The sequence below is a fragment of the Phascolarctos cinereus genome, unplaced genomic scaffold (genome assembly GCF_003287225.1).
Source record: "Phascolarctos cinereus isolate Bilbo 61053 unplaced genomic scaffold, phaCin_HiC Scaffold_4;HRSCAF=312, whole genome shotgun sequence".
In the NCBI taxonomy this organism is placed as follows: Eukaryota; Metazoa; Chordata; class Mammalia; order Diprotodontia; family Phascolarctidae; genus Phascolarctos; species Phascolarctos cinereus.
Window position 1 is genome coordinate 143,657,092 of NW_027555847.1, and position 16,678 is coordinate 143,673,769.

The 16,678-nt window shown below is 39.9% G+C and overlaps 1 protein-coding gene across 4 annotated transcripts in view; it reads right to left on the minus strand.

Moving 5' to 3' along the window:
• The window catches only part of INVS (inversin), a 229,991-nt gene that overhangs the window by 9,270 nt on the left and 204,043 nt on the right, over positions 1–16,678 (minus strand). For 3 of the 4 annotated variants that reach the window (XM_020995530.2, XM_020995531.2, XM_020995533.2), the window contains 3 exons: positions 8,942–9,240; positions 5,213–5,984; positions 1,998–2,230 (listed from right to left, as the gene is read on the minus strand). In XM_020995530.2, the coding sequence (XP_020851189.1) occupies positions 1,998–2,230; positions 5,213–5,984; positions 8,942–9,240 (1,304 nt within the window). The remainder of the gene's footprint in view (positions 1–1,997; positions 2,231–5,212; positions 5,985–8,941; positions 9,241–16,678) is intronic. The other variant, XM_020995532.2, reaches the window with a different exon arrangement.

Consider the following 16,678-nt stretch of genomic DNA (forward strand, 5'->3'; position numbering starts at 1 on the left):
CACACACACACACACATATGGGTTGGTATTGTCATTCTATTTCTTAATAATAATGATGGTAGCATTTATATAGAGCTTTACAAATATCTCATTTTAACCTCACAACAATCCTGGGAAGTGGGTGCTAATATTAATTCCATTGTACAGATGAGGAAACTGACGTAAACAGAGGTCAAGTGATTGACCATGGTCATCCATTTAGTAGGTGTCTGAGGCAAGTTTCAAACTCAGGTCCTCCTGACTCCAAGTCTGGTGTTCTATCTACTGTGCCACATAGCCACCACTTTTCTTTTTCACAGAATCATCAATTCTATGCAGATCATATTTTGGTTACATCTTTCAGATAGTAAAAGTGCCTCTAATTAGTCAGTAGAATCCATTATCATCAATAAACACTTAAGGAATACCCTCTGCGTGACAGAGTGCTAGTCAGCTTCCCCAAAGAGGGATAGTCATACTAAATAAATTCTATGAAATATTTCCCATATGTGAATTAAGCAAAGCTGAAAAAGATAATGTATTCAAATATGGCAATATGAATACTCAAAATGTTTGTAAAAAGCAGTTAGTTATCCCTTCCACATCGTGGGGGTTGTTGTGGTTTTTATCCTTCATTCTCTCTCTCTCTTTTTTTTTTTTTTGCTTTTTAGGCAATTGGGGTTAAGTGACTTGCCCAGGGTCACACAGCTAGTAAGTGTCAAGTGTTTAGTCTGAGGCCGGATTTGAGCTCAGGTCCTCCTGACTTCAGGGCTGGTGCTCTCTCCACTGCGCCACCTAGCTGCCCCTCTCTCTTTTTTTTTTAAAGAAGCATTTGGGGTTAAGTGACTTACCCAGAGTCACACAGCTAATGAGTGTTATGTGTCTGAAGTTGCATTTGAACTCAGGTCCTCCTGACTCCAGGGCCAGTGCACTGCACCACCTAGCTGCCCCTTGTCCTTCATTCTCGAGGAAGACCATGACATTAGGAAGGTGATGCCATGACATGCAAGTGAATTGGATTTAAGCGAGGGTGGGCTGTGTAAAGTCACCAGCCTCACTTTCTCCTCCAGATTCATCTGGGCCCAGTGGCCATATATCGATCAAGACAACTGGACATGGTCAGCATGCAGTGGAAGACCTTGGCCTTTTTAAGCTAAGGTTTTTCAGAAACATTGTGGGAGTCAGAAGTGCACATCTCCTCTCCCCTAAATCTGGAAAATCTGCATAAAATTTTTTGGTCCTCCCTTTCATACCAGAAAGAAGTCTGAATTATTATGGTATTAAAAGATAAAATATGTTGATATTATGTAATACTATACACATATTTTATGTATTTCTGAGTTAAAAATTTTTTTTTTCTGTGCCATCTGCTGGCCTTCCCATGTAGTCTGTGGCTTCTGCAAAACTCCCCTCAAATTCCCATTTAATTTCTTTTTTTTAAAAACTTTTTTTGGGGGGGAGGGGCTAGGCAATGGGGTTAAGTGACTTGCCCAGGGTCACACAGCTACTAAGTATTATGTGTCTGGGGCCGGATTTGAACTCAGGTCCTCCTGACTGCAGGGCTGGTACTCTATCTACTGTGCCACCTAGCTGCCCCTCCCATTTAATTTCTCACGCTGACCCGTGATATATCAAAACTGCTGTGGGGAAAGTCATGATATAGAAGGCATAACTGTATAATATGCTTCTATAGAGCCTTAAACTTCCATGTTTTGCCATGGAGAACCCTTCTTCCAAGGCCTGGGTTTTTGTATTTAGATAGCAGAAAGCATCTAAAGGGATTCATGAAACTAGTAATGACCCAGGAAAAAAAAAATCCCATTGTCTGAAATGCTCGGATAATTGCTAAACCCTTGAAAGTAACGTGTGAACGTGTTTGTTCAAGGGAGAATTTCAGAAAATGCTTCTACACAGCCTTCCCCGTTGCTATGTCACATCTAGTTCACGCTTTATAATGGGTGGGGATGGTGTTTCACCATCTTGTTACAGATACTCAACTGTGGGAGAAAGGGAATTACCATAGATTTGTTTGAGGACAGTTTGCTTGTTTTGTTTGATGAGGGAGTTGCTCTTGCTGGTAGATTTGGGAGTTTTACAGGATGAGCCTGGCTTCAAGGTCTTGGGGTTCACCTGTTTCTTCCAGGCAACCTGGAAGAGAAAGGCAGCCCTCTCTTGTCTCCACTTGTCTTCATCTTCTTCACCCCGTCGCCGAGCGCTGCAAAGCTCGGACAGTTTCTTTCGTACCTGGTAACTAAGAAAAAGAAGAGTGCTTATTTGAGGTGAGCTAGGTTGGTCTGAATTCCATGAACCAGTTCATATGCAAGGTTGTCTGAGGAATTTGGGAAGCCACAGTGGCTGATAATTTAGTCGATGAAAAGTATTTGTTTAAAAAAAATTTAATTTCAGGTGTTTCCACCATCATCAGCTAATTTTGACTGAGCTTTGTCTGAATACACAAAACATACAGTACTGACTATATTAAAAACTAAGTTTTTTGTTGGCATAGTGTCTACTCCAACTAAATGTGCTCTGAAGAATCCAAACCAATTTGTAGATATAACATGTATTTGGAGGTTGGGAGATTTGTCTTTCTTCACTATAATTAAAAGCTTTTTATCAAGTGCATTCTATATGTAAAAGGTTTTTTTTTTAAACAGCAACATTTTTTTAAAAATTAATTAATTTATTTTCAGTTTTCAACAATCACTTCCATAAGCTTTTGAGTTTTAAAATTTCTTCCCCTCCCTCCTCCACAGCAACATTTTCATTGAGACAAAGGTAAGATTAATTCAACATCAACTTACTAATTTAAGAAATATTTATAAAATGTTTACTAATGGGCAAAACTTACTGGAAGAAGAATGATAAGAGATTTGAGTGAAGGACAGGAAATAAAATATTTCAATTAAATAAACATTTATTAAGCTCTTACTCTGTGCCAAACACTGTGTTAGGCTCTGGGGATACAAGAGTGAAGAAAGTAGTCCCTACCTTCAAGAAGCTTACATTTTATTTCAGGCATTAGTAAAGGGATAAAGTGAACTTAGAAAAAAATTACTCTACCTGGAGCGAAGGGCCAGAGAAACAATGTCTCTAGGATAAGGGAAGTGATAGTCTGTGAAGCCGGATATGTATGAAGACTGTGTTCTGGGTTACTTTGGCAAGTCACGATTTATAAAGGAGAAAATACAGTCTAGATCAGGGGTGGGGAAGCTGCGGCCTCGAGGCTATGTATGGCCCTCCAGGTCCTCGAGTGTGGCCCTTTGACTGAGTCCAAGTTTACAGAACTTGAACTCAGATCTCTTGATCTCCAGTCCAGTGCTCTTAATTTGACTTCAGGTACTGGTTGCATACCAGCCATGATACTAGGCCTATGTTATTGTTGAGTCATTTTTTCAGATGTGTCCAATTCTTTGTGACCCCATTTGGGGTTTTCTTGGCAAAGATACTGGAGTGGTTTGCCATGTCCTCCTCCAGCTCATTTTACAGATGAGGAAACTGAGACAAACAGGGTCAAGTGACTTGCCCAGGGTCACACAGCTAGAAAGTGTCTGAGGCCAGATTTGAACTCTCGAAGATGAGTCTTCCTGACTCCAGGCCTGGCTCTCTATCCACTGGACCACCTAGCTGCCCTAGCTCTATAGCAACTTATTAAGAAAAAGCTACCTGTGGTTGGTACTCGTACATAATATCAAACTGGAGACCATCCCAGCATGTCATTATCTTTTTTCTCATAGTCTTAAGATGGAAAAAAAAAGACAAACAAAGATAGTGAAGAAACAAACATAGTGAAGAAAGAGCTATGAAAGTTTTTTCCCATCCCCAAATATGAATTCAATAAGTGCAACTGAGCAACTCTCTAAGATTCTAAGTTTTAGATCAGGTGGCAACCTGCATCGGTAGATGCATTTCCTCCTCAGGAATGGCCCATACTAGTGAAATCACAGGTCTGGTTCAAGAAGTATAATCAGAGTTTTTCAATCATGAGTCTCTGATTCTGCATTCAGAAACTGAGGGCTGTTTTATAGCAGTTTTCAGACTGTGCTCCAGTCAACAGCATTACTGGCTTTCAAAGGGTTATACTGTTTGCAATAAGATGGCTTACAGGAATCCTGTTGAATTACTCCTCTAGGTGATACTATGGACCCAGTGTTCTTAGAAGACATTGTGTGCCAGTTAGTGGATAATGGAAACTTACAGATAGAACTCGTCAGAACCTACCCCTTTGAATGGTAAAGAACAGATATTATCTCTCTCCTCATTTCAGTCAGTGAACATCTGTCTTTTTTTTTTTTAGGCAATTGGGGTTAAGTGACTTGCCCAGGGTCACACAGCCAGTAAGTGTCAACTGTTTAGTCTGAGGCAAGATTTGAACTCAGGTCCTCCTGAATCCAGGGCCTATGCTCTATTCACTGCGCCACCTAGTTGCCCCAGAGACCACCTTTTTCTTATTTGTATCCCCTGCACTTAGCACACTATCTCATACATAGTAGGCACCTGATAAATGTTTATGGAATTGAATTGTCATTATACTAACATTACAGGTGGAGAAATTGAGCCACAGAAAACTGAAATGATTAGGTCAAAGTCATACAGCTAATAAGTGGTAGAAAAGACACTGGGTCTTCTGACTCCAAGTTTGGTCCTCTTGCCACTGCAGCATATCATAGCTGCCCCAAATCTAATGTGAATGGTTGACAGTAGTGATACGTCCAGCATCGTGAATGACAACTCACTTCCTGATTCCCCCAGGCAAAAAAGGGTCCATATATGGTACACCCTTACTGAGCAATATGGTTGCTGCTTTTTGTCCTTCCTTCTTGAAGAAGACCAGTGCCATTATAAGGGTGACGTCTTGACTTGTGTATAAATTGGATTTAAACGAGGCAGAGCTGGGCAAAGTCATCAGCCTCACTTTCTATTCCAGAGACATCGAATTCCAGTGGTAGGACAAAAAGTCAAGATGACTGGCAATGCCCCAGGATGCAGTGCATGACCTTGGCCTTTCTAAATTAAGGTCTTTCCCAGGTCCCAGGATGTCTGAGGCCACATCCGTTCAGTGACTAAGGGCTAGGTCAAACAATATGGCACACTGTTACTGGATAGAAAATACGTCCCCCTGTTGTAACTTGGTAATGCTGTAGGGAAAAAGCTAATTAGTGCATTTAAGATATCAAGTTTATATGTTCCCAAAGAACTGTTAAAAAAATCATTTTATCAAGAATCACCTTACCTTCTCCATGCCCTCTGAATCACAGCAGCAGCATGGTTCTTTTTCCGGAACAACTCTTTCCTTGTTCTTTCTTTTTCAATGATCATCAGCCGGCTCTCCAATGGGAGAAGTTCAATATTCAAATTCTGCCCCACTGGGGAGGACAAATGATCACCTGCATTTGCTGTTTTTGTCTTCACCAAGCTCAGCCTGTCACCAGGTGTGGGGTACGTCCCTACGTTATTGGGCCCAGGTCTTGTCAATCCTGTTTTACTTGGTAGCCCACAGCAGACTCTTGCTACGACCTCGTTATCTGCCCCTTTGCTTCTTTGTCCCCGATTACATGAAGCCTCGTTCCCTGGGTGGGTGGGTTCCACTTTGGCGCTTCCAGGTCTGCTAGAACCAGCTGGAGAGCACCTCTCCCCTTTTAGCTCTTTACTTCGTCTTTTCATCGAGTGCACTTTGGTCCTTGAACCTGTTTCATGGTGCTTGCGTTGTCTCAAGTTTCCAACTGGGCAGTTAGAATCCGGCAAGCGTATTGCTGCTGCTCTGTCCAAGGGCTCGCCACTACAAGCCACTGTCCGCCTCTGATCTTCTAACTCCTCTCCAGCTCCACTTGCTTTACTAGAAGAGGCATGCCTTGGGACACCCCTTCCTCTGAGGGATGGCAATTCTCCACTTTTCTCACCTTCTGACTTAGAAATGGCCACCTGAGGTTTGCGTTCATTATCCCTTTCACTGGTGCCAAAGTGGACAGAAGGAACTTTGCCTTTGGAATGCTCTCTGGTTGGTTCTTAAAGGAGACAGGAAAAGCAGATATTTATCAGCACTAAAATTACAAGGAACAGCTTATTTTGACACTTTATTTTTCTTTCTTTTTTTTTTGGTGAGGCAATTGGGGTTAAGTGACTTGCCCAGGGTCACACAGCTAGTGTCAAATGTCTGAGGCTGGATTTGAACTCAGGTCCTTTTGACTCCAAGGCCGGAGCTCTATCCATTGTGCCACCTAGCTGCCCCAACACTTTATTTTTCATACAATTGGTCCAGAAAATACTCTATAGCAGAAGTCCCAACCTTTTATGTTCACTGTATCCCCTTGCCTTTCAGCAAACCTTCCTTTACACTCTATTCAATATGAAAAGAAATAAATTCTGGAGTTTACCCTATGTGAGAAATTAATAAAAATCAATTTAATAATAATATTTAATATGAAATTAAATAGATTAAAGTTTCATAAAGAAAACCTTCATTGGTACATAACCACATTTTTTAGGACCAGAGAGTCTGTTTATTATTAACCCAAAGTTTATTGTTAAGAGCAGCTAGGAAATACAGTGGATAGGGCATGGGGGCCTGGATCCGGGAAGACCTGAGTTAAAATCTGGCCCCAGATACTTACTAGCTGTGTGACTCTGGGCAAGCCACTTAACCCTTGTTTGCTTCAGTTTCCTCAACTGTAAAATGGGGATAAAAATAGCACTAACCTAGGGTTATATGAGATATAAAATGCTCACCATGATGCCCGGTACATAGTAAATGCTATACAAACATTAGCTCTTATTATTTGTAGTAGTCGTGGTATAGTTTTTGAAATAGTAGCAGATCCAATCTGTTGCTTTGGATTTGATCAAGAACAGATTGAGAATTCTAATTCATCTTGTTGTTATAGATGGAAAGAACGCCTTGTGAGCACATCTAAGAATAGGATATACTTCCCCCAAATTTTGTAACTTCATCGACTGGAAATCAATTCAGAGTTTCCAGTTATTGTGGAGATAATTTAGCTTGTTTTTCATTGGACTGTTGCCACTGATTTTTTTTTTAATTCTCTTAATACAAAAAGGGTTTCATATGTAACCTCATTCCTTGGGTTTTGGTCAGTAGCAATTATTCCTTTAATCGTCTCTCTCAAATATTTCAGATGCATAACACTTCTTTTCCTACTCCATATTACCTTCTCGCTGTTCTCTCTCTAATCCTCAATATTTTTCACTGACCCTACTACTTTTAGAATATTTCAATAGAATAATGTAGTATTTTTACCAAATATTCCCCATGTCCTCTTGACATGCTTCCCTTACCTGCTGGAGGCATGCCTACCCCAAGGTTGGGAAACCCTTGTTCTCCAGCATCACAGTGATGCTGATGATAGTAATAATGATGGGGGATGGACAGAGAGGCAATAATGCTTCTTATGTTGAGCTTCTAAAGACTGTTCTCTGGCAGGTACTTTGTCTTTGTTAAAACAAGGGTTAGGCCCACAGGGGTGGCAGCCTCAAGGCCAGATGTGGCCTTCTAGGTCTTTGGGTGCAGCCTTTTGACTGAGTCCAAGTTTTACAGAACAAATCCCCTTAATAAAAGGATTTGTTCTGTGAAGTTTGGATTCAGACAAAGGGCTGCACTTGAGGACCTAGGGGGCCATATGTGACCTTGAGGCCTCAGGTTTCCTCACCCCCGGGTTAGGTCATGGCTCAATCACATGAAATAATGAAGCTTAGAGTTCAGAAACGTAAATAGATTTGAAAAATCTTGCAGCCGATAACACTTTCATCATTCCACAAAAACAGCACTGGTCCTAACTACATTTTCCAATGTTCCTCTTTTACAGTCCTTTCCAGTTCTAAAATCCTATGCTCCTTCCCTTTCTAGCCATTGAGATCCTACATCCTTTCATTGGGTTGCCCTCATCATTGATAGTTTCAATGGAAAGAGCACCAAGTCAGGCATCTGATGATCCAGGTCATAGTTCTAGCTTTGTCTTAGTCTCACTGTGTTATCTTGGGCAAATTCTTTGCTCTCCTACAGTGCCTCAGCTTCCTCATATTTAAAATGGGGATGGTGAACCCTGTGTAGAAGAATATAAGACTCAACAACCATAAAAGACAAGGAAACTTCAGACAAAAGTTGTTATGCCGATGAGGACTGTGAGGCATTGTAGGGTACTGGAACGGGAGTCGGGTGACCTGGTTTCAGATCCCAGCTCTGCTGCTTCCTGTGAGATCTTGACCAACACACTTTTCCACTCAAGCTTAGATTTTCTCATCTGTGAAATGGGGTGGGTTTGGACTAAGGTCCTTTCTAGCTCTACATTTATGATTCTAGGATCTTTAAGGTCTCATCCAATGTTAACATTGTCTGACCTGAGAAGGTGAAATCTGTGGCTATGTAATAGAATATTTTGGGCAAAGCTTGTTAGCTTTTGGCAATCATTACTTTTTATTGAGGTTTGGAAACTTGGCATTAGAGGTATTTGTTTCCCACTTGGTTACTGCTGGGGTAAGCAATATCCAAGAAAGTGGTGGTTCTTGGGTTATGGAAATCTGGTCCAAATAGTCAGGTTGTAGCTGCAGGTGTGATTAACTGAATTAACCTCATAGCTGGCTTTGCTTATCTATGCATTTTTATTAAAGGGAATAGGGAGAAGGAGTGAAATAGACATGACTGTGATATTAAGGAAAAGTAAAAGAAACCCATAGAGAAAACCTTGTCAGTACCATGTTAGCTAAAAGAGAGATCAATCCAGCTTCCAGGCAGTATGGTTTAGTGGAAAGAAACAAAGAAGCTGGGCTCAAATCCTTTCTTTGACAATTTCTACCTCTGTGACCCTGAGTAAGTCACTTAACCTCCTCTGGCCTCAGTTTCTTTATCTGTAAAATGAGATGGTTGAATCAGATAACTTCTTATTTCCTTTACAACTTTAGAGATGTATTTCTGATATCTACTGTTTCATTAGTGTGAGTTAGAACGTACCTTTTTGTCTCCGGTGATTTTCTCCCTGCTTTTCTGTAGAAGGAAACTGCTCTTTTCTGTATGCCATGTCCGGGGACACTCCTGGAGACCCTCTGTTTTTTCCCATTCGGCTTGGAGAGGCACTGATGGAGAATGGTTGTTTGCCAGGAATAGTTGTGGGTTTGCTGGGCGGCTGTGGAGGCCTGGTGGCTGGGGTTCGCTTCTCTGGAAGCTGCTGTGCTTGCGCTCGGCTTTTCACGTGGCTCAGTGTTTCTTTTTGGTGTTCTCCTTCTTTCCTCTTGCTTTCTTCTTCACGTTTTCTAGAATCAAAGCCAATGCTTTTAGTAACAAGACCGAATGTCCAGGGCATCCCAAAGTAGTCGGATAGTCTTAGTATTCCCTAGCTAGCTCAAATTGAGTCATAGCTTTCAAGTTACAAAGCACTGAGTTACGTATGTATTCATTGATCACTGGAAGTGAAGCTGATTTTACATGCTACCAATTGCTTAGCAGGGCCTGCTTGGCTACTCAACAGTCCTTCTACCTAACCATTATTGAATCCCTGTTTTATTCTCCCCAGGGACTGATCCAAACCTTTTTCTCTCTCTTCAAGCCCTCATTTGTCTGAGGTAGTCATTAAAGACGGGTTATTTATATGGTTAACCAAATGCCCTAAATTATGTATGCCATTTTTTTTTATTCATTGCAAAAGTTATGTAGTTTCTATTCTTTTATTTTTAAAATTTATTTATTTTTAGTTTTCAACTTTCACTTCCATAAGATTTTGAGTTCCAAATTTTCTCCCCATTTCTCCCCACCCCGCATCCCAAGATGGCTTGCAATTTGATATAGGCTCTACATATACATTCATATTGAGCCTATTTTCACCTTAGTCATGTTGTAAAGAAGAATTAGAACTAATGAGAGAAACCATGAGAAAGAAGAAACAAACAAAAAAAAAGAGAGAGAGAGTGCAAATAATATGCTTCGATCTGCACTCAGACTCCGTAGTTCTTTTTCTGGATGTGGACAGCATCTTCCATCAGGAGTCCTTTGGAGTTGTTTTGGATCCTTGCATTGCTGAGAAGGGATAAGTCTATCAAAGTTAGTCATCGAACATTGTGGCTGTTACTGTGTATAATATTCTCCTGGTTCTGCTCACTTCATTCTGTATCAGTTCATATAAATCTTTCCAGGTTTTTCTGATGCAGCTTCTATTCTTTTTTTTTTTTTTTTTGCTTTTTGGTGAGGCAATTGGGGTTAAGTGACTTGCTCAGGGTCACACAGCTAGTAAGTGTTACATGTCTGAGACCAGATTTGAACTCAGGTCTTCCTGACTCCAAAGCCATGCAGCTTCTATCCTTAAAGAATAAAAAGATTTGTTCCTGTTGTACTGGGGAAAAAATGTAACCTTGCCCTCTATGCCAAGGGCTTCCTACATCATTGAGAAGGTTAAAGTTATCTCAAGTCAAGTCAATAAGCATTTCTTAAGAGTTGGGCACAACTGGGGATTAAAAAAAAAAAAAGCAAAAACTTAGTCCCTGTTCTCAGAGAGCATACATTCTAATGGGGGAGACGATGTGTAAAGAGCTAAGCATATACACAATACGTAAACAGTGCATGGAAGTTAATCTCAAGGGGAAGGCAGTAGTAGCTTGGAGGACCAGGAAAGGCCTCCTGCAGAATCCGAATTTGAGCTGACTCTTCCATTCATAACTTTTTTTTTTTTTTGGTGAGGCGATCAGGCTTAAGTGACTTGCCCAGGGTCACACAGCTAGTAAGTGTCAAGTGTCTGATATTCATGACTTCTTAGCATCACCCACTCTGTCATCCTTTCTTTCACAGAAGAAGAGGCATCCCTACTTCTCACTAAGGCCAATCTACTTAGACCTTTGATCTTATTCTCTATGTTTCTCTCTCTTGTGCATCTTCAATCTCTCATTCTTCCATCTTCCTATGAAATGCTCAGCTCTCTCCAAGCCCTAAACAAATCTTTCCTTTAATCACTGCACCTCCATCCAGCTACTCTCCTGTTTCTCTCTACTTCACCACTAAATTTCTTTAAAAAGCTGTCATGTACTGATGCTACTCCTTCCTTCCTACCACCTCACCTCCTTGGAGTCTCTCTTCTCATCTCCCCCTTTAACAAACTGCTCTCTTAAAGGTCACCAATACCTTGCTAGTCACCACGTTGACAAATGAACACTTTTCTCAGTGCTTTTGACCTTTCTGAAACATTTGACAGCTGTTGACCACCTCTCCATCTGTATGCTTACACCTCGCTTGATTTTAGAGACAGCACACACTCCTAAGCTGTTGTCTACCCTTTTGCTGAAACGCTTTTGGTGGATGTTTCCCTAAGGCTCTAGCCTTGGCCCTCTGCTCTTTTTTCTATCTTTATACTTCCTCCCTTGCCATGTCATTTCCAGTCATGACTTCAACTACCTCTATTCAGGAGATTCCTAAATCTCTGTCTCCAGCCTCTTCTTAGCTCTTGAAACTTATCTTCAATCACAAGAAATTTCAAGCTGCATATCTCACTAGCAACTCAAACTCAATGTGTTAGAAAAGTGACTTTCTTATCTTTCTCCCTAAACCTACTCCTCCTTTTGACTTTAGAATGCTGTCTGTAGTATCAATATTTACTTAATCTCTCATGTTCAAAACCTTGGAGTTGTATTTGATTCTCCCTTTCCCTCACTATTCACATCTAAGCAATATACACTATCCTGTGGTATATATGTCTTTGGGACATCTCTTGAATCTGTATTAATCTCCTCCCTATTTCTACAACCACAGACTTTAGTACGGGTTCTCATTATCTCTTGCCTTGATTTTTGTAGATGCCTTCTAAGCAGGGCTTAACTGTTTCCCTTCTTTCCCCACTTCAATCCATCCCTTTTGTTGCTACCAGAATAATCTTCCTTATGCCTAGATTTACTTATATGACTTATATTGGCTCCCTATTGTCTACTGAGTAAAATCTGTCATAGCAATTCTCTAATCAGTTGGTCGGTCAGAGAGCATTTATCAAGTGCCAGGCACTGAGGATACAAAGAAAGACAAAAAACAGTCTCTACCCTTAAGATGCTCCCAGGCTAATAGGAGAGATAGTATGTAAAAAACAATGTACAAATAAGACATATACAGGATAAATTGGAAATGAAGGCACTAAGATTAAGGAGGACTAGAAAAGTCATCTTAAAGGTGGGACTTTGGCTGAGACTTGAAGAAAGCCACGAGGCAGAAATGAGGAGGGGGAGAGTTCTAAGTATGAAAATAGTCAAGGAACATGCTTGGAGCTGGCCACAAGATGTACTGTAAAGAATGACCAAAAAATGAGGATTTTACTTCTAGCATGTATGAAAAGAAGGATGAATTTTTACAGTGATGTTTAGAAAGCCCACAATGTTTTTTTTTTTTCTTCATGATCCCATTTGGGATTTTCTTGGCAAACAAACTGGAATGGTTTGTCATTTCATTCTCAGCTCATTTTACAAATAAAGAATTGAGACAAACAGGGTTAAGTGACGTGGCTGGGTCACACAGCTAGAAGTGTGTGAGGTCAGATTTGAACTTATGAAGAGTCTTCCTGTTTCCAACCCCAGTGCTCTGTCCATGTAGGTGCTCTCAAGGGACTGTTATCTATGCTCAAAGTGTAGACTGATTTACCTGCTAGCAGATAAGATAAATGGACTCTTGGGACTCTACTCTCCAGGTTATCAGAGAGAATGAAGTGTTCCTTAAAACAAAGAGAAGGGCTTCAAAGTAAAAATGAAAAAGAATCTGCTGAGGCAGAGGGGAATCCTAATGTGTTGTCAGGAGGTGAGCAGGCAGAAGAATGTGTCATGGAAAAGGAAGAGAAAAATGAGAAGCACTGAATGCTCAGAATCAAGTAACCCATATAAGGTCCTTCCCAAGAGCAGCAGGTAGCAGGTACATAGAGCTCTGGACTTGGAATCAAGAAACTAGAGTTCAAATCATGTCTGTAAAATGTAAGATGGAATTAAAATAACTGTAGATAATATAAAATATTTGGGAGTCTACCTGCCAAGGCAAACCCAGTAACTATATGAAGACAATTACAAAACACTTTTCACACAAATGAAGTCATATCTAAATAACTGGAAAAATATCAGTTGCTCAGGTGTAGGTCAAACTAATATAATAAAAATGGCAATTCTACCTAAATTAATTCACGTATTCAAGGTCATACCAATTAAACTACCAAAAATTATTTTATAGAGCTAGAAAAAATAATAACAAAATTCATCTGGAAGAACAAAAGCTCAAGAATATCAAAGGAATTAATGAAAAGAAATGCAAGGGAAGGTAGTCAAACTGTACCAGATCTAAAATTGTATTAATAAACAACAATCTTCAAAACTATTTGGTGCTGGCTAAGAAACAGAGTGGTGGATCAGTGGAACAGGTTAGGTATATAAGACACGGTAGTCAATGACTGTAGTGATCTATTGTTTGATAAACTCAAAGACTCCAGCTTCTGGGATAAGAACTCACTATTTGACAAAAACTGCTGGGAAAACTGGAAAATAGTATGGCAGAAACTAAGCACAGACCAACATCTTACACCATATACCAAGATAAGGTCAAAATGGATATGTGATTTAGACATGAAGGTTGGCACCATAAGCAAATTAGGAAAGCAAGGAATGGTTTACCTGTCAGATCTATGGAAAAGGGAAGAATTTATGACTAAACAAGAGACAGAGAACATTATGAAATGCAAAATGGATAATTTTGATTACATTAAATTGAGAAGGTTTTGCACAAACAAAGCCAACGCAAGCAAGATTAGAAGGGAAGCAGAAAGCTGGGCAGCCAGCTTCTCTGATAAAGGCCTCATTTCCAAAATATATAGAAAACTAAGTCAAATTTATAAGAATGTAAGTCATTCCCCAATTGACAAATGGTCAAAGGATATGAACACGCAGTTTTCAGATGAAGAAATCAAAGCTATCTATAGACATAAGAAAAAAAATGTCCCAAATCACTATTGATTAGAGAAATGCAAATTAAAACAACTCTGAGGTACCACTTCACACCTATCAGATTAGCTAATATGACAAAACAGGAAAATGGTAAATGCTGGAGAAGATGAGCAAAAATTGGAACACTAATGCATTGTGGGTGGAGTTGTGAACTGATCCAACCATTCTGGAGAGCAATTTGGAACTATTCCCAAAGGGCAACCAAACTGCGTTATACCCCTTTGATTCAGCAATAGCACTACTAGGTGTGTATCCTAAAGAGATCATAAAAAAGGGAAAAGGACCCACATGCACAAAAATATTTATAGCAACTCTTTTTGTGGTGGCCAAGATCTGGAAATTGAGGGGATGCCCAACAACTGGGGAAATGGTTGAACAAATTGTGGTATATGAATATTACATTCATACCATTGTTCCATAAGAAATGATGAGCAGGCAGATTTCAGAAAAACCTGGAAAGACTTACATGAATTGATGCTGAATGAAGTGAGCAGAAGTGAGGAGAACGTTGAAACATTGTACGATGACCGGCTTTGATAGACTTTGCTTTTCTCAGGATGACTTTTTTTTTTTTTTTTGCTGTTTTGGTGAGGCAGTCAGGGTTAAGTGACTTGCCCAGGGTCACACAGCTAGTAAGTGTCATGTGTCTGAGACTGGATTTGAACTCAGGTCCTCCTGACTCCAAGGCTGGAGCTCTATCCATTGTGCCACCTAGCTGCACCTCAGGATGACTTTTCTTAGTTGAGTCTCTTGCCAAGCTCTTTTAAACTTGATTTTCTTTCCACCATTTAATGTTTCATGAGAAGATACTGCTCATAATCTGCTATTCTTCATATGGTTTTATAAATGAATTTATTCCCAGTATTATCTTTGGCTGCCATATCTCTCTGCTTAGCAAGATTAAGCATTTGCCTTTTGAGGTGATTTCTAGGCTTTTTTGTTCCTTTCATGCCAATTAATTTATATTTAGGGAATGGTGATAATTTGTGCCAATGTCTGATCCTATATCCTCTTCCTATGTTTTAGGCATGAACAGCCTATCCAGGTAGGTTAGGTTGGAGCTGTTTTGATTGCATAACACATCATTTTCATGTTAACTTCTAACTTTGTGTTTGTTTTGATCTTTCCTGTAACAAGACAACCATCTAACAGTACATAGTCAGCTGACTATGACTTCCACATCAACAAGCCACTTCCTGTCTACCAAAATGTAATTAATTTCATTTTTATAATGTTACATGATGCTCTCTATGTCCAGCACAACCCTCCCCTCCCCTACCTTTGAGAATACTTTTCTCAAAGAAAGTATTCCTAATACATAGGCATGGAATGTCTTTGTTTCTACCAACAATTTACTTCCCTCATTTCTTGTCCAGAAACAAATTTCCTAATATATTTTTTGTCACGTTCCCCATGCTTACCTTTGTATTAAAGCTACTGGGAATCAAAGTACACATTGATTTAATTTGGAAGGTCTTACTGAGTTCTTTGGAGAATCTCCCTACCTGAGCCTCTGCGACAGATGTTGGCATGTGAGAGGAGATACAGTAATTTTCATACCAGTCCTTTGCATATATTTATCATGAGCACTGTGGTTCAACAGTCTTAATGTCCTTTGAGAAACATCCTTTGAGAGGATGTTTCTTGTTTCCTTTGGAGTAGGTTTATCCTCTCAATCCCTTTTCTCTTTTCCATCCAAGGAGAACTTGCAAAGCTTCTTTGCATTTAGCTATTTTGTCCTCTGATAATTTTTATAGCAAGAATGTTAAGATTGACGTCACTGGATACAGATCTCACATTTAGAATACCAGTAGGTAATTTAAAATGTGCAGATGGCATAGAAACTATGAATCTTAGCATCCTCTGTCCCTTTCCCCAACTCTGCTAATGTCTCTGAAGATGTAGAAGAGGGCCACACAGGAACCCGGGCCATTTCAAATCTGACTTTTGAAAAATTGGTTTTCTTTGGGGACCGTGGTAGTATTTTTCATTTGTCTAAACTGTTCATCATTAAGACTCCAGACCCTTGGTAATGAGCCTTTTCAAACTTAGTGAGCTAACCCTCAGAAAGGAAATATATTGGCAGAGGCCATTAAAGACAATATGAAAGTCAAATTAAGTTAAAGAAAATAATACAAAAAAGCTCACAAAGCATTACATATCACATGTCAAATACGATTAAACATTTTAGGACTTCCAAGATGTAGAAATAACTGTGGGCTATGGTGTTTCAGGATAGGCTTTAGCGAGAAGATAACATTTGAGCTCTCTTAAAAGTATTTGGAGAGGTGACATGTGGAGAAGCTTAGGAGGACATGTGAGTAAAAGCATAATGACAGGGAAACATGAGGTATTGTTAGGATACTGGTAGATTAGTCTAGAAGGAATGATGGGTACTTGTATAAAAGTGAGGAGGGAGAAAGATGGGAAGGTTGGTTGGGGCCAAACTGTGGACGGCCTGGAATGCCAGGCTAGGGAACTAGACTTTATTTTTAGGCAACAGGAGATACTGACGATATCTGAGCAGGGGAATGACATAATTAGAGCACCTTCTGAGATCAATCTGATGGCGGTGTGTAGTATGGAATGCATTTGAGATAGACTAGAGTCAGGAAGATGAATTAGGAGGCTTGTTATAATAGTTTAGGTATGAGTGTGGTGGTTGTAGTGGAAGTGGAAAGGAAACGACAATATGTGACATTTCTTTTTTCAGAGAATCAATGGGACTACATATAAGACCTGCACA